The following is a 22,689-nucleotide window of genomic DNA, read 5'->3' as shown; positions in this document are numbered from 1 at the left end:
ACCCAATTCTCCATTCTTTCTTCCAAAGTGAAGACAAGAATCATGTGTCCATATCTCCTCATGGCCTTCACTAAGACTTACGGCTGTTAGTCCTGGTCTAGTGCATGACACATGAAGTAGAGAACCATATTTGTCTCTCCCTCTTAACCAAGGATGACCAACCCATTCCATAAAAGGAATGTACCCAAACTCCCTCTTAACCAGGGATGACCAACCCATTCCATAAAAGGAATGTATCCAAGCTCCCTCTTAATCAGGGACTTGCTTCCAGCAGCTCTTTTAGGTGGAGATCATGGGACAATCAGTTGCTTGAAGAGCTCCTCCTTTCGATGTCATGAACTTCTTTCTCATCATTATGGAGTCTTCATCTTTTGGGGCTTCTTCGTAGGGCATCGACCATCCATCACTTTCATTTATGAATTATGTTAGTAATGCCATCTTTCCTTTCATCGAAAAGTGATCCATTAGTCCATATCTGACCTTCCTCCATTCCTTGCTACCTTATTCACATCATGTTACCTTCTGGATGTTTCATCCTACCACATGAGTATCAAGTGTACATGACATCTGCAACTCTTCCTTTGGTAGCCCTACATTAGCCCATCCAGATATTGTTCAAAAATTAAGAATGAACATTAAATCAATCTTACCTTTGTGATGGTTTTTTCATCATGACATCGGGTTGTTGTCATATCAACACCCTGCCTACATATTGACACATCTCCAAAAAGATATTACATGTCAAGGGTCATCTTCCTTTCCAGACTTTATCAGAGTCTTCATGCCTTTTCCCCAGAAATGTCACAGTCAATCCTTCTAGTCATCAGATGTTGATTTCCTTTTTTATGTGATCATAGCTGCATTTTTCACGATCTCTCCTTACTTTCTTCACATATTGCATCCCAGGAACTTCCATCCATAGTTCCTTTATTTTTGTCAACCACCTCATATTCCATATGAGGAGTTATTATGTTGATTTCATCTTTAGTCAATATGTGAATGATGCCTTCATGCATCCTTTCAAAGGAGGAGATCCCTTTCTCTTGATCATGCTCATGAGGTAGAGTATTTATCCATGCTATCTACACCTATATGACATGACTCATTTTATCAAATACAAGCATACATACCTCATCTTCTTCCTTTAGGTCATCCAGACGTCCTTCGAGAGCTTCCTTGATTGAAAGAACTTCAATCTCCTTGACCTGCTTCACTTCTTTTGACATCATACCATCATTCCAAAAATCTCATACAAGGTGGAATTCTTGGTGAGACACTTGCCTCTTCTAGTAGGTGACCCTTCCAACAAAGATTCCAACGGAGGATCTTGATCATCCTCATCCAGCGAATGCTCCTCTTGAATGATGTATGACAAACTGTATACTAGATGACTTTCTTCTATCCATAAGTACTACTTATGCTTCTAATGAGGTTACCAAGAGCTCCTTTTCACTATAGGTGACTTCCAAAGACTTCTACTTCAGCTCTTTTGCAAGATCTTATGATGTCTCGAACTCTTGATTCATATTGTATGCTCCTATGATGTCATCTCCTAACATGATGCATCTATGAAAATTTCATCTATTGCAATAACTGAATACTATTCTCCTAATTGTTAATTTAATTTAACAGTTTATTTGCACATACAAACAACGAATAATTCTCTATTGCAATTTTCACCATAAAAATATTGCGGAAAATAAAATACTGGAAACTGAGAAATTCTAGCACACACAAAAATTTAACACAGTTGTTTTTGGACAATTGTCCCTAGAAAAACCCAACTTGGGAAAACTGGTGCAGCAGATGAGGGTTTTATTATTATTCTTCAACAGCTCTAAGTACAATAATTTAGATGCTCTACTGGCAATCTAATCTGAGGAAAAATATTGGCAAAATTATTGTGAGAATTTTCTCTCACCCCATAGCTAATTTTTGCAATGTTTCACCGAGTTTACAGGACGAGGAAATGCGGGAATAGGGATACGCACAAGGGGGATGTATATAAGAAATCCCAAAATTTAGGGAATTTTCGGGGAAACAGGGGGACTTCATAGTCATAAAAATTACAAAATTATAAATTATTAAAAAAATAATATATAAATAAAAATAAAAATAAAATCCCAACAAAATGTCGATATCTAAATAGAAAATCTTATTAGTTATGAAATATACATCTAAAGACTAAATATGATCATCATTGATTATTAGACTATTATCATTTATGATTATCACTTGACATTTTTGGATTGTAAATCTAAAAGTAAATTACTAAATTGAATCCATCATTTGACATTATGCAATGTTCCTTGGCAGCTCGTGACTGGCCCAGAAAATGGAGGATAGAGATGTCAACATCATCCAATAAGAAGACACATGGAAGGTGGATTCAGTGTTTTTGGGAACCCAATTGGCCCTTTTCTTGGTGACACATGTCACCAATCACAGGTCAACACGTAGCATTGGTGACATCAGCATGATGTCATCCCACTAGATGGAGCCCGACGGGTTGTTAACAAGGCACAGAATGGATGTGTCGGAATCGTCGGGATGACATGGCCGCTGACTCATCCCTGAGAATTTTTCTATTGGCTCTTGCTGCAGCGGGAGGACCCCATGGTACAACTCAACCCACAGAAGAGATCCTAGAAGTTTGTTAACAAAGCATGAAGGAATGAGTCGAGCAACAAGTGTCGAGACACGAAGGGCGAAATAGCCAGCAAACAATCAAAGCAAGACTGGGCGGTCCCCACGGGACACGTCAACCCGACAAAATGACGACGGCAGGTTATTGTGGTGCACATAAGTGAATGCGTCAGGAGGAAGGGAGCTATAGGCTAAGTACCTACACATGGCCCTATGAACACAGGAAGAAATCAAGGGCATAGAGATATAAAGCGTCGCGGAGGCTCAGGGAGTAGATAAGCGCCAACTCCTTTGGATTGTTTCACATAGAAACATGACCAAGGGCCCAGCAAAATAATGTGGGATCCTAGGATCCCAAAATCCCGTAACTTTTTTAGAATTCCAATTAATAAAAATGTCGAGAGCTTGGACCTTAGCGCTAGGTGTGGTCGCTTCGTGTAGAAGCGTGACCAATGAATTGAAGTTGTTAATGAAGGAAATAGGCTTTTGACAGGACTTGAAAGGGCTTAGTGCCCTGGGCCTAAGCTAGTGGTCGCAAAGATTTGGTCTTATGGCGAAGAAGTAGGAAAAGGAGCCAACGAAAGGGGCTTAAGCCAAAATTCGGCGAAACTGACAGTTTGGCAGTAAATTTGGCTGCTAAAACCTGTAAAATTCCAGATTAGATAAAAATTGCAAATAAACTTAGTTCAACTGGAAGAAAAGGTTAGTTAACTTTATGAGAACTTGGTGAACAGGTGCAAAGGATTGAGATGAACAGGACAAAGGAAAAAATAAGGAAGCATGCAACAATCAAAGAAAATAAAAAGAAGCTAAAAATATCAAGCCAAATTATTTATAAAGAGGCTTGATCAAGCAAAATGGATACACAATTTTTTGAGACCAAGCTTCTAGTTTAGTGAGGTGTTGTTATGATGTTCACAGTAATTAGAGATTGATGTAGGTGTTTTTCTAAAGTGGTGACAAAGATTTAAGTGTTTTTGAAAGCAGAAAAGGCAGTCATCTAAGTCACCTGACACGGGGATTCGGGATTCGTAGGATACGGGGATTCGAGAGTCAGATTCGAACACGTTGACCCCCTGGAACAGGACACGTAGGATTCGTTATATATTAATTTGTTAAAAAAAAAAAATATATATATATATATATATATATATGTATTAAAAATTAGATATTTCTTACACAAATTCTCATTAATGATACAAATTCATTGATTTCAAACATAGATCTTCATCTAGAAATTAGTTTTATTGTTTAGAAAGTAAGTAACATTATAGCATGCATAGTATGTACAAAATTCAAATACATGTCACATAAATCATGATTCATAAATGAAAGACAACTTACAACTCAAGATAGTAAGATAAAGACACTGAGAACTGTAGTTTTCAAATTAAGCCATCAAATCAAAATGTGTTACATAGGTAGTGCAATACCAATGGTAAATAGAAATAGAAAATATAAAACAACTACAGGTGTACAAGCTTCAAGGCAATAGGTAGCCCATGACTCATGAGTCAACAATCCTCACAGCCATCATCAGAATCAGCATCAATGTCCTCACCATCATGGTCACCAGACTCACCACTGCTCTCCTCTGCATCCTCCTCCTCCCCTGTATCCATAGTCGCCTCTACATCTGCTAGTGTGGAGGATGACCCCTCTAAAATATCACCGTCATCAAATCTAACAGGCTCTAGCACTGGATCATTGAGATCCATGTTGGCCAATGCCAACTCAACACTATTGTCCAGACCCATATCATCAGGAAAGACATCCCACATCTTTGTCTTTCCCCTCAACCACTCTTCCCTCTGCCTGTAAATAAGACGAAGGTTGGTGTGCACATACACCATTGTCTCTGCCCTGGACTGCTTAAGCCTGCTCTTCTTCACACTATACAAATTCCCATATGTGCTCCAATTCCTCTCGCAACAAGAGGATGAAGTCACCTGAGAGGAGCCTTACGGCTAATTGCTAAAGAGGAGGGCTTGTTGCCCCATGATTTGCCCACCAAGAATAGGGCTTCTTAACCCCCCTGTCTCTAATCACATCATATCCTGCAAATCGACCAGTGCCAGTGGAAAACTCTGTAAAGGCATCCTCCACCTCATCAAGCAATGCTCTATCTTGAAAAACCCGCCTGAATGCATATTTCCTCCCCTGTGAGATTTCACCATCCATGTCAGGAGGGAATTTGTGGGAAGGTCCACCATTCAACCACTCATGGCTGTAGTCTTTTGGGTTCAATGAGTGAGCCAAACAACGTAAACGTGTGCAATTCTTGTCCCATCTGTTGACAAGAATATCCTATATAGTACCACAAAAGGCCTCCGGTGATGTCTCATACTCGGGGCACTCACTCTGTAGAATAATGCTCCTCACAGACTCAATCATGGAATCCCATCCCTCGTAAACCTCTCCTAGGATGGGTTTGTCTGTATCTGCAAATCGAAGCAAAGAAATGATAGGGTCCATGATCTGAACAATTAGATCTACCCTCTCCCACCAAGCATCATCTAGCACTGTGTCCTTCACTCTTTTAGAGGCTACTTGATCAGTCTTTCTCCAAAAAGACCAAAACTCAGAAATAACCATGGCCCCAAGAGCGGTCTTTACCTCCCTCAACCTCTTCAACATCATGAATGAAGAGGCGAACCGTGTATCAGCAATCTTCAACAATGATAGATTGTTGTACTCCTTGTAGATAGTGAGGGCATTTGTATGATTTTGCACAAAGTTACGGATATGTCGTGCATCCTCAATAATGTTACCAATCCAAAGCACATCAAAAGCAATGGATTTCAGTGCTAAGTTCAACGAATGGACAATACAAGGTGTCCAAAACACTTGTGGATATTTAGCTTCCACAATCATGCCAGCAGCGTTGCAAACAGGTGAATTATCTGTAATGATTTGCACACAAGAATCAACACCTACATCTTCAATAACTTTAATAAATAATTCACCCATAAATTGTGCATCCTTGTATTCTCCAAGTGTATCCACTGCTTTCAAAAAACTGGACCATTCAAGGAAGACATCATGAAGTTGATGATTGGGTGTCGTACTGGATCTGTCCATCCATCAGAAACAATGCTAACCCTAGATGTTGGCCATGATGCTTTAATAGGCTCAAGCATTTTTTGCACCTCTTTTTTTGCCTTCATCAACAATGTGGTTCTAAGCTTCTCTGAACGAAGAGGCACATACCATGATGGAGACCCATGAGTTAGAGCTCGACACATCTCAATAAATAGAGGTGAGCGTGCAACATTAAATGATATGAAGTTTTGATAGAAAAAGAAGGCAATGGTGAGATCAAGCTCTTCCCGTTTCTCTTTTTGAAAAATCTTGTCCATTGGACCAAGTGAAATTGCTCTTCTTTTTGCTACTTGTCCCCCAATAGAACTCTCAAATGGAAATTTGGTGGTGCCTTTCCTCAAAAATGGAAGGGGGTCTTCATTCTTGGTTTTTCTTGATTTTGCAGCCACATTTGCCATACCAACAGTGAGCTCCTTTTTCCATTTCTTTCCTCTTTTGTAAAGGAACAGCTTTACAAGCTCCAATTCCACAACCTGGTAAAGCCAACAAATGGCCTTTCACATGGTAATATGTGCTTTTGAAAGAAATGTGGCAAAAGTTGCATCTCCATTGCACATTGCCTCCTCCCTTCCCCTTGGTGCTTGTCCCATCCTCTCTTGTGACATATCTCCACAAGGGATATTTCTCAATGCTGTCTTTAGGTCCTCCTCTTCCTTCAACATTACTCGCAGCAGACTCTAATGATATTGGGGGAGGAGGGGCATCTCCAATGGAGACATTCTTCCCTTGCCTTTGTCCCCTAACTACTGCCCTTAATTGAGCGATGAACATTGTAAAAAAAATAAACAAAACATGCACAAATTTGTAAAAAAAAATCATATACAAACTGTTGTAATAGAAATGCAAAAAAATAGAGATGAAATGCACTTACCTGGTGCTTGAATCTCCTTGCCGAACACTCCACACCCTTAGCTCCTTGCTCCAAATCCTTAGCTCCTTGCCCACAGCTCAATGTATGCAAAACTGAAAGAGAGAAATGGTAAATGACTGAAAGAACAACGCTTTTTTATGCCCACGGGTTTCATTTTTTTGGGATTCGAATCCCAAAATCAAGACACGTTGTGTCCTAACGGGACACGTACGAGATTCGAGTGTGTCCTGTTAGGACACGACGTGTCCCATTCTGGGATTCAAATCTCCAACGAATCGTGTCTGATTCGTGGGATTTGGACACGCAGGCCATTTCCAGCGAATCCGGTTTCATATGCAGTCGTTAATCCTAGTGTGAAAATGGATGAAAGATGGAACGATTAGTGTCAAAGCAAGTTGTAGCTTGTTGATCATGGGTTGGTGCTCCTTCTAGTGGGTGTTGGAGAATAGTTGGGGTTGTAGTTCCATTCAGTTGCAACTGATAAATTACGAAGTTTTATGTTCCTGTTGGTTCTATCCAGAACATTGTATTTGCAAGTTGTATCTTTCCCTATGAATGAATTGAAGAGCAGATTATGAAAGTTACTTGTTCTTGTAATCTCTATTATGGTTATTTAAGTTCTTGTTGAAAGTGCTCTTTACTGTCTTATTATTCTCACACAAAGTAAAATAAATTTTGAATTGGTAAAATTGTTACGATAATGATTCATCCCCCCTCTCAGTATTTTCTTGGCTTCCAACACCCGCGCCCTAACTTTTGCCTTTGGTTTTGGTCACATGGAGGTTAATGTGGCCAGCGGCACAGGCCAGAGGCCACACGCCTAATGGCTCTGCCACTCTCAGTCATGTCACAGGCCATATGTCCACAGTTTGGGTGCCATGCCCCAACCCTCTTCGACGCAAGCCCCGCTAATGGGTATATGCCATTAAATGGGACCAGGGGTTGGGCTAACCGCCCGCCCCCTCCACCTCCGCATCTGTGATATGGTCATGTGGTAATCCAATTGATTGGGGTTGGGCCAGTCAGGTGAGCCCGTCAGCCCGCAACCCCCCCTAAACCATCGGGCATATATAGTTTAACTAAAACCAACCCAAAAGAAGGGCAAAACCTGAACTTGAACTTGCACATTAAAATGCTTAGCAAGCCATAACAGAGCACCTTACCTTACCAGTGAATTCTGAAATCAACTTTTGCTTTACTAAACATGAAGTAAGACATTCATGAATGGAAATAACATAAGGTAATGAAAAAAATAAGAAATCACATCACCATAGAGGACTGACACTTGAATTCCTGCAACAAGTCACTTCGTCCTTCTTTCATTCACTGAAATTTTTATAAAATGTACAGAACACAAGTATTTTCTCTCACACTCTGACCAACCCCTTTTTCATCTTCTTCCATCATTAAATACAAAGAGGAATTCGAAATTACCACTTAAGGTGGTCGAATTCACTGAACAGGAGTAAAACAAGCTCGATACAATGTATTTGTAGAAAAGTAGAAACCTACCATATAGAAGCTATCATAATTTCAGAAACATCATTGTTTTAAAGCTTACAAAAATTTAGAAACAACATGTCCAAACTTATCAATTAAATTAACTTATCTATGCTTATCCACACCTATCCGATCACTAACATACTTCTAGAAGGTCCCGAAATACCAAAATGCAAAAATAAGCCTGACTGATATAGTTGCGCAGCAAGGTGAAATAGGCCTCCAAGCTTGACATAGTTGCAGATCATCCTGGACAAAACCGATCTAATGGGTATGTTTGAAATGGTTTTGTGCTAGTGTAGAACCCCTGAGATATCCTATTTAGCCTTTGCATACCTCCCCACTGATTGCTTACCATTTGAGCAGCAAAAAACGATTATGAAGTTTAGCAGCTCATGCTCCAAACTGATTGTAGTGATCAGCCAAACATCTCATTCATCCTTATAGCACCTAGAAAACTCCAATCAACTAAAATCTCCACATTTTCAAATCGAGTTTCAAAAACATTTTAGAATTCTGTGAGCAAGAAATTGTGGAAAATGGGTCTCCAAGTGACCCTTGTAATTCCCAAACCGTGATACCTGTGCACACAATGAAAGATGTTTTTGTTCTTTGGCCCATTTTTGTCATAAACCTCTTTTAGTTTGAAAAATTCACTTCTTGCTTCTAAAAAAACATGCCGAAAAACAATGACTGAAACAGGAGGAAAATGCAAAATTTTATTATTTTGAAACATAGGCCTTCAAGAGAATTTCATATCTCCAAACCATAACATGCGCAGAAACTAAAGGAGGTTATTTTTCTTTGGCCTGTGATTCAAAACAACCTCTTTTAGTTTTTCGACATTCATTTCCATTTGGTCAGAAAACTCTTTTTAAAATGATGACCAAAATAGTCAATTTCAGAGCAAATTCGTAGCAGAGTGTGGCAGACCTCCATGGTTGATATGGTTGCAGATGGTTTTGTGCAAGGTTGAGTGTGTATATGTGCTTGATATGACCTGGTGATGATGTAGCACCCTCTGAGTGCTTCCCTCCATGCTTGTAGACCTCCAAAATGGTTGTTCTCAGTTTGCGCAACAACCTCTTTCCGCCTGAGTTCCAAACACTAACCTTCAACCTTTTGCAAGTTCTCAAAACTTCTCAGAGCGCTAGCTGCAATGGAGTAGGAATGAGCTCACATTCAAAAAAAATGAAATTAATGCCTCCATATGTCTTGTTTTGTCATGAAGCTGAACTTTGAGTAAAGGGGATTATGGTAACATGAATTATGAATTATGAATTTAGCGGGTGTAATGGCATGATGATGAGATGTGAATTGACGGGTGACATGATGATAAAAAGTGAATGGAGTATATGATGGTAAATGGTGCAGGGAAGGAGTACATAAGGGTGAATTATGAATTGTGAATGGTGACATGGGGATATGATGGACACCGCTAACAAATCCATAGAACTTTAACTAATGGAACTTAACTGTCGTGGTTTTGACTTGTGATAAATGAGACCCCATGAAATGACCCTTGAACCCTCAATGACTCCTCCTCTCTACATGAGTACAAATTTGGAAATATGACCTTATGACCTTCTCATGGACTTTAGACACTCTCAAATTTAATTTTGTATTTAAAGACCCCTTTATGACATGAAAAACTCGCAGTGACCTTAGACTATGACATCAGTGATTCATAGGCTAAACTGGCATACAAAATCTCAAAATGAATAAAAGGAGGCAAAGACATTTGATCCCTAGACCCTAGGACCCTAAAATTGGCTCCAATGGCAATGGCAATGGCAACCTCCTAGTGAAATTCATCATTTGACAATTGAAATTATGCAATGCGCATCAAAATTTTCAAAAACGATAAAAAGTAAATCCATCATATGACAATGACATTGACATTATGTTGAAGTCTAAAATAGCCATAGCATACTAAACTAAAAGTAAACATAGAAAGCACTGAGCAATGATATACTAGTAAATTTCTCAAAAAGTACTAAATAATAGTAATAAATACTAAGTCTTAAGTTTTAATATACTTTTAAGTTTTTTATTTTTATTATTGTTTTTATTTTATTTTTTAAGTTTTAAATTTTACTATAATTTAATTAATTTATTTATTATTAAAAAAAAATAAGTTTTAATATAGTTTCACTTTTTCAATTTTTTTTAATTTTTTCATATATTTAAATGTCTTTTTTTTTTTTTTTTTTAATGTTTTACAAAAATTATTAGACAAAAAAATGGGGGGCCCTGCATCCCCCCGTCCCCCTGCAAAGGAGTCGTGTTTCGTCCCCAGAAAAACGTCCCCCCGGAGTTTCCCCGAGTTTCCCCAAAAAGGGGACATGGGGGAAACGTTTCCCCAGGATTTTCCTCGTCTGCGAAGCATGGGGGAGCATCGGGGCACATCCCCCACCCTGAGGGACGCATTCCCGTGGAACATTGAATTTTTGTCCTAGAAACTACCTCCCTAGCCACACGTAGATCCTTCTGCGTCTAACTCTGTGCAGTGCATGCGCAGAACCTCTGGGAATTTCGGCCTACCTCTCCCGAAACTGGATTGCTTCCTCCGGAAATGCTGCTAACCTCCTCTACCACCTGCTACTCACCCTCTAGCTCTATCTTCTCTGTTGAATCTCTGCTACTGAGAAAATCAAACTGCTTGGGCAACTAAGTAGCTGCATTGGTGTATTCTCCATCACCATATTGATCCCTTCTTATATCTTCTTGTTGGGACTCCAACGGCCAAGATTAAATCTTAATCGATGGCTCAGATCATTTCTAGATTGATCTGTGTGAGTTTCTAGAGAATTCTCCCCTTGACTTAATTAATTTTGATTAATTAACCAATTTTCCTAAGTTTAGACTTAGGAAACATTAAAATATCGGTTAATAATCTAATTAATTCACCTCGAGGTGGAATTTCACGAAACAATTTCTAGGTTTTGGAGATCTCATGTATTCTAGCCTCTCCACCAAATTTTGTGGCTAGAACACATCTGGTGCTACAGAAACTAACACTTTCTCTTAGCGAGGACTTTGTTCTCTCTAGTGTTGCACATCCTGCCACAACACCCTGTCTTTGTATCACCTCCTGTCATGTTGTTGTTGTCTAGCTATTGCTGCCCACCAACCACTGCGTGACTCTGATGTTGCATCTGTGTTGTTGCTGACACTGCCATACTGTAGCCAACACTACAACTACCTCTCATCTGTTGCTGCTACAACTGCAACTACTACAACTAAGAAGCATCTGAAATAATTTGTCCCTGCTACTAAAACGGATTCTCCACCATACCCGAATGTTCTCTGAAATAGACGAACTTAGCTCTCCTAAGAGCTTTTGTGAGTATATCTGCAACCTGCTCTTCTGTGGGAACATATTGTAGTTGGACCGCTCCACACTATACACAATCTCTGATGAAATGACACCGAATATCTATGTGTTTCGACCTATCATGAAACACTGGGTTCTCAGAGAGCTTAAAGCAACTCTGATTATCACAGTAAACACTAGTCGCCTCCATCCTCTGTCTGAACAAGCTTACTCGTAGCTTCTGAAGCCATGTAGCTTTGCACGTGGTTGTGCTTGTTGCCATGTACTCTGCTTTTGCAGAGCTCAATGCTACTGACTTATGCTTCTTGCTACACCAAGAAACCATCCCTAATCCAACACTGATGCAGTACCCAAAGGTACTTTTCCTGTCCACTAAACTGCCTACCCAATTTGCATCTATGAATCCACATAGTTTGACATCATCCCCTCGGGTATATCTCAACCCATACTTGATTGTATCGCGCACATATGTCAAAATATGCCTCGTTGCTGCCCAATGTACCCTCTTCGGTTCTACCATAAACTAACTGAGGGTATTGACTACAAAGCAAATATCTGGCCTAGTGTTGACCAGATACATGTGAGAACCGATAAGTTGTTTATACAAGGTGGGGTCAACATCCTTGTCATCTGATGCATCTATTTTCTTCCAGTTGGCGATCATGGGCATAAACATGGGTCTACAATCCTGCATTCTAAATCTCTTTAGAATGCCTGTAGCGTATCTTTCTTGGCCAAGGAACATCTCCTCGTCCTTTTTCCACACCTCCAATCTTAGGAAATAATGCATCAACCCCAAATCCTTCATATCAAACTCTGTTGTTAGGTTCCTCTTGCAGTCCTCTATGAATCTTGATGATCCTGTCAAAAAGAGATCATCCACTTACAATACTAGGACGAGTGGCTCACCCTCTACCATCAAATAGTAAAGGTTGGGATCTACACCACTCTTAACGAATCCCATTTGCTGCAAGTAGTTGTTGATCCGACCATACCATGCCCAGGGAGACTGCTTGAGCCTGTATAAAGCTTTCTTCAATGTGCACACATGAGTGTGCCTCTCATGAGTTTCGAAGCCCTCTGGATGTTCAATGTACACCTCTTCCTCTATCACCCCATTCAAGAATGTTGTCTTGACGTCCATCTGGTGAATCTCCCATCCCATCTGAGTTGCTAGGGATATAACTGACCGAATAGAGGTGTATCTGGCAACTGGAGTGAAGGTCTCCTCATAATCTATCCCTTCTTTTTGTGCATACCCCTTTGCCACAAACCTAGCCTTGTACTTCTCCACACTGCCATCTGCAACATACTTGATCTTGTAGATCCATCGAGAACCTACAACTGACTTGTCCTCAGGCCTCGGCACCACCTCCCAAACATCATTCGTCATGATAGAGTTGTATTCTTCTACCATGGCATCTACCCATACTTGATGTTGTGTGGCTTCCTGAAAGCTGGAAGGTTTTGCAACCTGAGCTACCAATGCTTGATATTTGTCAAGTTACTTGCGCTCTCTTTTGCTCGTCCTAGGAGCTCCAACAAACTCCTTTGCATCTCTCAATGTCTGACGAACCTCTCTGCTGGCTCGACCACTAGTAGTGGGAGGTTCTACCAGCTCCTCCTCATCCTACCCCTGCTACTCCATTTCCTGAGATCTCACTGGATTTCCTACTCCTGAGGAACTGCTAATACTGGTTACTATACTAGATCCCTATGACTGTGCCACTAGTGGTCCCACGGGCTTCCCCTGTGGTCGTCCCTGGTTTTGGACCAATGGAGCTTCAGCTGGCTGAATCTAATCGCCTACATGCATCTCACAAGATCTCTTGAAAGCTCGATCTTCCATGAAATTTATGTCTTGTCGTACTACAATCTTCCTATTGCTAGGAATGTAATCTTATATGCCTTGGAGGTCTTGTTATACCCAACAAGAAACTCGTTCTCTGCAGTCTAATCCAATTTGGTACGCTTCTCATCCGGGACGTGGCAATAAGCAATGTTGCCAAAGATCCTAAAGTGACGCACTTCTGGCTTCTTCCCTGTGTTCTTCCCCAATTCTCTATGAGGAGTCATGTTCTAAATATACATTGTCATATTACATGCTTCTGCCCATAGAAACCTGGGAAAATCCTAGTCATATAACATAGCTTTTGCAGCCCCAATTATGGTTCTATTTTTCCACTCCACTATTCCATTTTTTTGTGGATTATATGGAGCTATCCATTCTCTTCTGATGCCTTCCTTCGCGCAAAAATTTGTTAAGTCTTTATCAATATATTCTCCACCATTATTTGAGTGAAGCACTTTGATCTTCTTCCCTGTCGCATTCTGCATGAGAGCCTTAAACTCTTTGAAATGATCAAAGACCTCATCTTTGGTCTTCAAGAAGTAGATCTAGGTTTTTTTGGAATGGTCACTAATAAAGGTGACAATGTATTCGGCGCCACTGAGAGCTCTAGTGGACATCGGGCCACAAATATCTGAATGTATAAGTCCTTACACGCCATCTAGTTTGTTGTCACTTCCTGGGAATGTTGCCTTAGCATACTTCCCAAGTACGCATCCACTACACACATCATTGTGTTTCGTGCCTAAACCCTTGTTACCTTTTCCCTGAGCATCTTGAGTGCTCCATGGTGTAAATGCCCCATTCTCCTATGCCATAACTCATTCAGTTCCTTCCCACTACTATCGTCACTGTCAATTAGTGCCATTGGAGATTCGAGTTGCAATCTATATAATCTATTGCTTCGAACTCCAATTTGTCTGTGATCACAAATTTGAAGAGGCTAAGAAGCTTTGATTCAAGCCCCATGGATCCTACAAAGTATAGACAATTGGTTGGCTCTCTGATGTATCTTGTGAACACTCGACCAGACATTTGTTTTGCAGTAAATATTCTCAGTGAGTTTCAGATAAAGCCTAAATATGACCATTGGATAGCAGACAAGCATATACTGAGATATCTGCGAGGAACAATCCATTACCACTTGAAGTATGATAGAAATAATGATGTCCAATTGATTGGATATACAGATTCTGATTGGGGAGGCAGTGATACATATGGAAGAAGCACTACTGGAGGATGTTTTAGCTTGGGATCCTCTATGATATCATGGATGAGTAGAAAGCAAGGGTCAATTGTTTTGAGTAGTGTTGAAGTTGAATACATTGCAGCATGTGAAGTTAGTAGAGAAGTTGTCTGGTTGAGGAAGTTGTTGTCCGACCTGTTTGAAGGACTGATGGACCCTACAATTATACAGTGTGATAACACCAATTGCATAAGATTGTCTGAAGACCCAATGTTCCATGGAAAGATAAAGCACATAAATAACAATTATCATTAAGTTGGTGCAATATGGAGTGTTGCAGCTACGCTGCTACAGTATATCTCCACCAATGAGTAGGTAGTCAACATTTTGACAAAATCTCTTCCTAATAAGAAGCTTGTGTATTTGAGAGACAAACTTGGATTGGTTGATATCTCCCCCCTAGTTGAGAGGGAGAGATAGACACATCGTTCTTGTCATCACTTTGTGAAGAAAGAATGGAGGATTGAGTAAGCATCTGGTTTTTTATACTCTTTGAGGATGAGGTAGGTCATCCAATAGGAAAGAGTAGTCGAAGAGGAAATTCCTTGAGGATGTATTATTCCAAGACAGGAATTGTCCTAAAAGGACATACCTTGTGACACCTGGGTGGGTATGTGCCTTGAGAAACAATGATGATAGTGTCTATCAGTCATTATATCTCCAACATTGTGCTCTGAATCCTGATCCTGTGGAGAGATAGAGTTGTTAGTCAAGGCCTTGTTATGTGACAATGTTGGTTGGTATGATGAGATACAATGAGATAAGCTGAAATAATAGCTTATAAGATGGCTTACCAATCTAACTCTTCTTATGAGATCTCTTCAATATGAGAATGTCCATGTACCATTATGAATACCTCCCTAGTTAAGAGGGAGCGTTGAAATATGTAACTAGGTTCGGTCTTCATAAATATGAAATGTACCCTTGATTCTTGTATATTGTAAAAAGAAAGAAAAATTATTATTGTTATTTTTGTAGCATGGATTTCATGCTCAAGGTCATTTTATTTAGAGGTCAAGCACCCATTGAGTGCTTATAGGGTTTGTCATAGAGTCAAGAAGTCAATAGAGTCATTGTCATATGAAGAAGACCCCATTGGGCATATTGTAACATGTCAAAAGAATTATTTTTATATTTTAAGTGTCAAAAGAATTATTTTTATATTTTAAGTGTCAAAATACCCCTCCAAGACCAAGTCGGTCTGGAAGCTAGGAAGTCAGCCTCATTAGGGCATGTCGTCCTCCTTGGAAGCCTATATATAGGAGAGAACTCAACCTCCTATGGACACTCACTCTTCCCTTATCATCCAAGCGAAGAAGAGGCAGAAGAAAGGCAAGCGAAGAAGGATAGAAGGAAGAAAGACGAAGCTTGTGGGTTAATTCTCTCTCTCTCTCTCTCTCTCTCTCTCTCGTGTGAAGATAAGGCTAGGGTTTTGCAGCTACAAGGTCGAAGTTGTCAATTTGCAGAAAGAATGTCAAAGAAAGGACTTTTAGGTCACCTACTAGCCCTAGAAGGGGAAGCAACCCAAGCAAAGGAGAAAGGAAGCCTTGGAAGCCCTAATTTCTCCCAAACGTGTGGACGAGAAACTGTTGCAGGGACCAACAATTTCAAACTTGTAGTGGAGGCCGAAATTCTGTAGCTAGGGGTCGAAATTGTGCAGCCATATGAGATTTGACTGGGTTTGACTTGGATAGAAGAAGCACATCATCAAGAAGGTCTGGCTTGGTCTTGGAAGGGTATTGGTCTTGGTCTAAAGGTCTTGGAATTCTTCATTTGAGAATCTATAAGAAGAGAAGAGATTTGTGAGTTTTCCTCTCAAGAGGAGAGGTTTTGGCCCTGGCTTGCAGCCTACGTCCTATGTTCTTGTGTACTATTGATCTTCATGTTTTTGGTAGTTGTTTGATGATAAGAAGTTAAAACAATAATCAAGAAAAAGTAAAAATACATCACAAGCAGTTATCAAGAATAAGAGAAATCATCCTAATTGTAGCCCAATAGATTTCTTAATACATATACTATTGAGATTTTATGGGTGTAATTATTCAATGATAACAGTGGCATGAAAAATACTGTTTGAAAATTCTTTAGGAAGTAATTATCAGATCAGAAAATTGCATTCTGCTGCGCATTGTATAGAATTTCAACAAGAATGCTCAATTATGTGTTCTCATACTTGTTCATTTACCATCATCATGTGCAAAAAATCTATCTCAATGTCTTTCTAAATAAGCTGCCTAGGAAACAAAATCTATGCTCAACAAGGTCAAAAAGATTTCAAACATACATGATTTGATACCACTTGTGACAGAATGCCATAGAAAATAATTCAAGGTCTGATGATTGATGCAATGGAGGCAGCATAAAATTACTTCAGGCTTATATTTTTTAATTAATTGAAGTGCTCTTTTCTTGGCGAATATTGATTCCTATTTACCCTGTTTATCCCTATTATCTTATGTCTAAGACTCTAGCTCCAATAAAGCTAAAGTCATATTCACATAGCCTGTGCATCCTAGTTTATGATTTCTACATGGCATGTTTATCTTAATTTGTAATTTCTTCAGAGTATCCTTATATTGGAGTTTAATCATGAATATTAATTTTAGTTTCTTAGGTGACATAAGATTGTTTAGTATTGTACTTGCAATTCAACAACTTCTATAAACAGGAAAATAACAGTCCAAACAAAATAGGCAGAGGATTTTCTCTTGTAAACAATCAAGCAATCCAAAAGACAAACTCACGCAAATGCATAAACATACCCCAAAACATTAAGGCAGTATCAGTACATAAACAGCACAAATTGATCTCCATCTCGGGCATTGTATCCATTGCTTACCTTCTTGCCAGGTGCTCAGGGGGTTGTTGAAGGATGGCCAATACCATATAAATTTATAATTTTACTGATATATAGATTTTACTCTTGAACATTAATTTTAGTTTCTTAGGTGATGTACAATTGTTTAGTATTGTGCTTACAATTCAATAACTCATATAAACAGGAAAAGAACAGCCCAAACACAATAGGAGGAGAGTTTGATCTTCTAAGCATCAAGCAATCCAGATTCCAAAAGACAAACTCACACAAATGCACATACATAATCTAAAACATTAACCCCATGAATTGATCTCATGCACAGTCACTAATGCTTAGTTTCTTGTCAAGTGCTCATGGAGTTGTTGAAGGGTAGGAAATACCATAAACATACCTAAGTCTACGTAATTATCATCTACATAACAACAACAACAACAAAAGACTGCCATACTCATCATATATTGGCCTCATCACAATTCAACCATGACTGCTTGTTCTTTAAACAAAATTCTATACATTCATTGGCACGAATCTAATGAACTTAAATTGATACCAAATACAAAAATGGTGACTACAATCTGATTTTCTTGAACGGATGTTTGAATTGCAAAGGAGACATGTTGGGATCTTACTTTTGGGAAATGAAAAATGTTCATACAATCAAACCCAAAAAAATGAATGGAAAGAGAAACTGAAAAATTATGGAATAATATTAAAATTCGGTAGCTAATAATGGTGATAAACAAATATATTCCACCTGGAAATCCACATATCACATCAGTCGCTATCTGCATGTCTGGCACAAGTCGCATTAATGTATCAACCACAAGTCTGAATTCACTGATTGTGTATTCACGCTTCATAGCCTGGAATTGCAAATGCCTTAGAACTATCAATCACTTGAGACAAATATTTTCTAACCTATAAAAAGTACAAAGTACTTTCACTCTTTCACACTTAATATCAAAAATGCTTCAACACTGTAAGAAGCATGCATTTGCTTTGAGATAGAGATCAAATTAAATCCTTTTATCCTTTTGCAGCAACAGACACCACTTACATTCAAAACAGAATCACTCCCTGACTGCACTGGCACGTGAAGAAATGAGTACACACATGGGTGCAGCATTATGTTAGCAATTTCTTCCAAGTGTTCAAGAATGTAAGGAGGGTTTGTCATGCCAATACGAAGCATTGTATTCCTATCGGGCGGGAGTTCAGCCACAAGTGCTTTTAAGAGAATTGGAAGGCTTACTCCAATATCTCGTCCTGTATCAATACAAAGATTCACTATCAGTATTTACTAAATCAAAATAATTGTATGTATACTCTTAAATGATCCAGAATATGATCAACGAACAAAAACTATGTTCAATATAAAACCTTTAAATCAGTGAACACTTTTATAGCATTGAAATAATCTAACTTGAAGTAAAAAACTACCATCCCCTTCTTAATCACAAATAAGTATTACATTTAAGTATGACTGCTTTTCTCAGAGTTCAGTTTTCATTTTATTTGTTGGGTAATGAATTCTGTAGTACTTCCAGGTTTCTTAAGCCAAAATACATGAATATATATCCAAATTAATGGAGCCTCTCATTCTTGCCATAAAATTACAATGTTGTAAAAGGAACAAAAATTACATTGCTGTATAAGCAGAAGTAACTAACCATAAGCTCCCGTGTCTTCACTGCTCAGCCATATCTCCTTAACACCTTCAGCAATAACAGTTTTGACACGGTCAACCTGCATTTACAGCTACATTTTTATCAACACTATTCAAAAGATTACACTCAATATTTACTTTCCCGGGAAGGTAAAAGATACAACTTGCATAGAAAAATCTAATGGTCAATCTGCCTGGTGTGGATATCAGACTCAACAAAGCAACTTCTGTAATATCCTACATTTTGCACTGGATAAACCTAACACTTAAAAATTTATTTTCCTGGGAATGTAGGAGCTGTAGATAGCACAATAAAATGTAATTGTCAATCTTCTTGGTGCAAAAATATGATTCAAAAGAGCAACCTGCGTAATAGCCTAAGGTTTGCACTGAAGAACTCTAGCCACAATATAAACTACTACATAGTCAAAAAGATAGATACTCACAAGAGCAGCCAAGGTATAACTCCCAAGATGCCCACGAGCATGTTTAGTCTTGCAATAAGTACAAGCACCAAGACAACCCACGTTTATTGGAAGAATCTCCACAAACTTATTCTTCCTTATCTGCCAAAGCAGTTGACATAAAAGCTGACTATTCAGATCTTGCAAATTTTCAAAGGCAAGAAAAACGAATTAACTTTGGATTATCATTACGTAGATCATTTCTGATATCATCAATAAAAACAAAGCTCCTAAGTTTAAATTTAACAGTCACGTTATAATGTCTCTTAGCCTATAAAAAATATTATTCCGTATAAATTTGAAAATAAATCTAGAGTGAAAGACTAAAGAAGTTTATAATGAAACTTACTTTTGGAAGATTAAGAGCGGGCAGTGTACTTCTTTTCAAAAGCCTTACTTCATGACCCTTTAATGTCTCCTCAACTACCTCAACAATGTGATCTATCTGTTGCACTCCAATTAGACTTATACCATCTAGCTCTTTCAAATCTTTACTTCCTTGAGGTACACATCCAGCCACTACCAATGGCTTCTTTGCAGCTCTACCCTTGTGAATCAAGGTCTCCATGGCTGATTGACTGGGTGACTTTACTGTGCATCTGTTCTAAAAGCATATAGTTATTCACCTGATTAGAATCAAAAAGAATATTTCTGCTTTTTACGGCTTCTCTCAATTAGAAAACAATTCTATTATTAACTTCCGAAGAATTATAAAATTGAAATGTAGAATCTCAAAGAAAAAATGTCTTCACACAATCATTCTTTAACTTCTGTTGCTTAAATTTTAAATTAAACACTCCGGTTCATAACTGGAGATGTTTGCCCCATTTCTTGTCAATTTAAATGTGTTATATAAATATGCATGCTTATAAATCACCCAAGCTACACTATCTGTTTAAATTGTGTTGCAAAAATCGCCAATATATCATGCTATTCTCAGCTCGGCAATATTCTACACTAAAAATTCACAAGTTTTTCAAACTTTGGATATATTGCAATATATTGCCAAAGAATCATGTGTCAATGGAGGACATCACTGGTTCTGCGACAAGTCTCCACTAAAATCCAATCTTTTGGCATTTTGAACTCATTTTGAAAAGCAGGAGGAAGGGACTGAGAGAACAAAGGAGAAATTCACCATCTTCCATCAAGATGAGGGGAAATCAAGTATTGGCATCACCATCAGCAAATATATCGTGGAGTGGGGATTGATGCCTATCTACAGTGGGGAATCAATGAAAACTGTGCAAAATGGGCTTAGTATTTGCCCCTTTGACCCCCACAGCAGCCCCCAGAAGTCGAAAACCCTCGGAATATCATCTTGAATCAATAACAGTCAAATAGGGAGGATAAAATCATAATTTGTTTTGGTTATAGCATGCAGCCTCGTATCAAGGAAGACTAAAGAAGATAATTCAAAAAATGTTGTTAACTAGCAGAAAATTCCTGTACATGTGTTATGGAGTCCATTTTGGGAGATAAACTCACTTCAGCAAAGAGTCCATTTTGAGTGTCTAATTTATTATCTTTTAGATGTACTTTTGAGACTCAATATCAGGACAGGATTAAGTTTCAATCTCTGATGTATTACTTGACATCTTATATATCAGTTGCTGTTCATATTTCTGTTGCAATTAGTTTATTTGATATTGTTGCTTTAGATGTTAAAAAAAATAACAATAAAAATGAATATTTTTGTATTTTTTAAAAAAATCAATATTTTCCCCAATGTCGCCTATAAGTTTCTTTCAAGACCCTAGATGAGATATTTGCTGATACATAATTTACAACATTTGTTTAAATTCTGCCCTGCGTAAATGTCTATAGACTAACAATCCCACATTATGAGCACTATACAAGACAGGAAAAAGCTGTAATACCAGAAAATTGACAAAGATTATACTTACGTATTAATCAGCCACACATCTGCATGCTCAGGATTTTCACTTATAGTATAACCATATGCTGAGAGTTGACCAGCCATGTATTCACTATCACTCTGTTCAAATATAAAACAAGCTATTTAGTATTTGCTAACTTTCAAATTTGCATACAATAAAATTCATCCCAGTGCCTTTACTGACATATGTGTACATTTCCCATTCATGAAAGGAGCATAAACCGTATCCCAGCCATAGAAAAATCCATAAACATAAAAATAACATAAGCCATATTCTAACCATAGATTAAGGTCACATCCATTTCAAAGCATATTGACAAGAGAATATAAAGATTTCATAAGAGCATAGATTATGCTAAGACAGAAAACTCATAAAGTAATAATAGGCATACTCTGCAAAAACTAACTGGTTTAAAATCCAGCATTTTCAGTTAGACATGCAACTTCATAAATAGCTTAAACAGAATATTTCAATATAGGAATTAGCAGATAGCTGTTCAATAATTATCTGTTAACATATTGTATATAATAGATTTAGCGTTAAGGCTGATGACACGAAGATTAAAAACTTACACAAACATGATGACATGGCCTTGTGCATTGAGGGCCCCAAGTATTGTCCTTGATCAACAGGGATATTCACAATGACGAAGAAGATAATGGGCAATAACTACAAAGCAGAAGAAATGGGTGGCATTGGCAGCAAAAGAAGACAGTCAAACATGACAGGACATCATCAGATGATGAAATCGAAGCCCATACCTATAACCCCATTTTGACTTAGCAACACACAGATGGGTGACAGGAAAGAACCGGGAAATACTTGTAGGGTTGTCAAGGTAGTAATCTGTCAAATTAGGACAGATAGCAAGCAGGACAACCTGTCTTGGAGAGGGGGACCTTGTCTTATATCTTCATGTCATTGTTTATATTTTTGTAAGCTGCAATACTTATGTCGATGAACCCATGAGTCTGTCCAGTAATCTTCTTGGGGGTTTGAGGATCAAGGTCTACTGGGGCAAGTGCCAAAAGAATTTTGATTTCATGAAAGAGAAGGAAAGAGGGCATTGGAAGAAGCCAACCCAACATAGGGAAATGCAGCACAGAAGTCACAGAACCCATGTGGAAGAGAATTAGAGATGGACAAAAAGTGCAGAGAAGACATTAAATTTATATTAATATCCACTACAGATGACACTAGGTCGAAGGGACTAGAGATTACATTCTTCAAAATAAGAACATACAATGGGCCCTGCAGAAGCAAAAATAAGATGAGAGGCTATCACCACA

General features: G+C 38.5%; 1 protein-coding gene across 2 annotated transcripts in view; it reads right to left on the bottom strand.

The window, feature by feature from the left end:
* Positions 1-22,689, bottom strand: part of LOC149218016 (Methylthiotransferase) — a 263,590-nt gene that overhangs the window by 190,282 nt on the left and 50,619 nt on the right. Inside the window, exons 3-8 of one of the 2 annotated variants that reach the window (XM_089383744.1) lie at positions 21,407-21,498; positions 19,849-20,098; positions 19,482-19,601; positions 19,040-19,115; positions 18,427-18,635; positions 18,124-18,232 (exon numbers count right to left, since the gene is read on the bottom strand). In XM_089383744.1, the coding sequence (XP_089239870.1) occupies positions 18,124-18,232; positions 18,427-18,635; positions 19,040-19,115; positions 19,482-19,601; positions 19,849-20,098; positions 21,407-21,498 (856 nt within the window). Of the gene's footprint in view, positions 1-18,123; positions 18,233-18,426; positions 18,636-19,039; positions 19,116-19,481; positions 19,602-19,848; positions 20,104-21,406; positions 21,502-22,689 lie in introns of those variants that run through there. The other variant, XM_089383745.1, reaches the window with a different exon arrangement.

This window comes from Pinus tabuliformis, chromosome Q (genome assembly GCF_031772625.1).
Source record: "Pinus tabuliformis cultivar Carrire ecotype Pingquan chromosome Q, CPIR1, whole genome shotgun sequence".
NCBI classification, from domain to species: domain Eukaryota; kingdom Viridiplantae; phylum Streptophyta; class Pinopsida; order Pinales; family Pinaceae; genus Pinus; species Pinus tabuliformis.
This window is presented reverse-complemented; position numbering and strand designations above follow the sequence as displayed.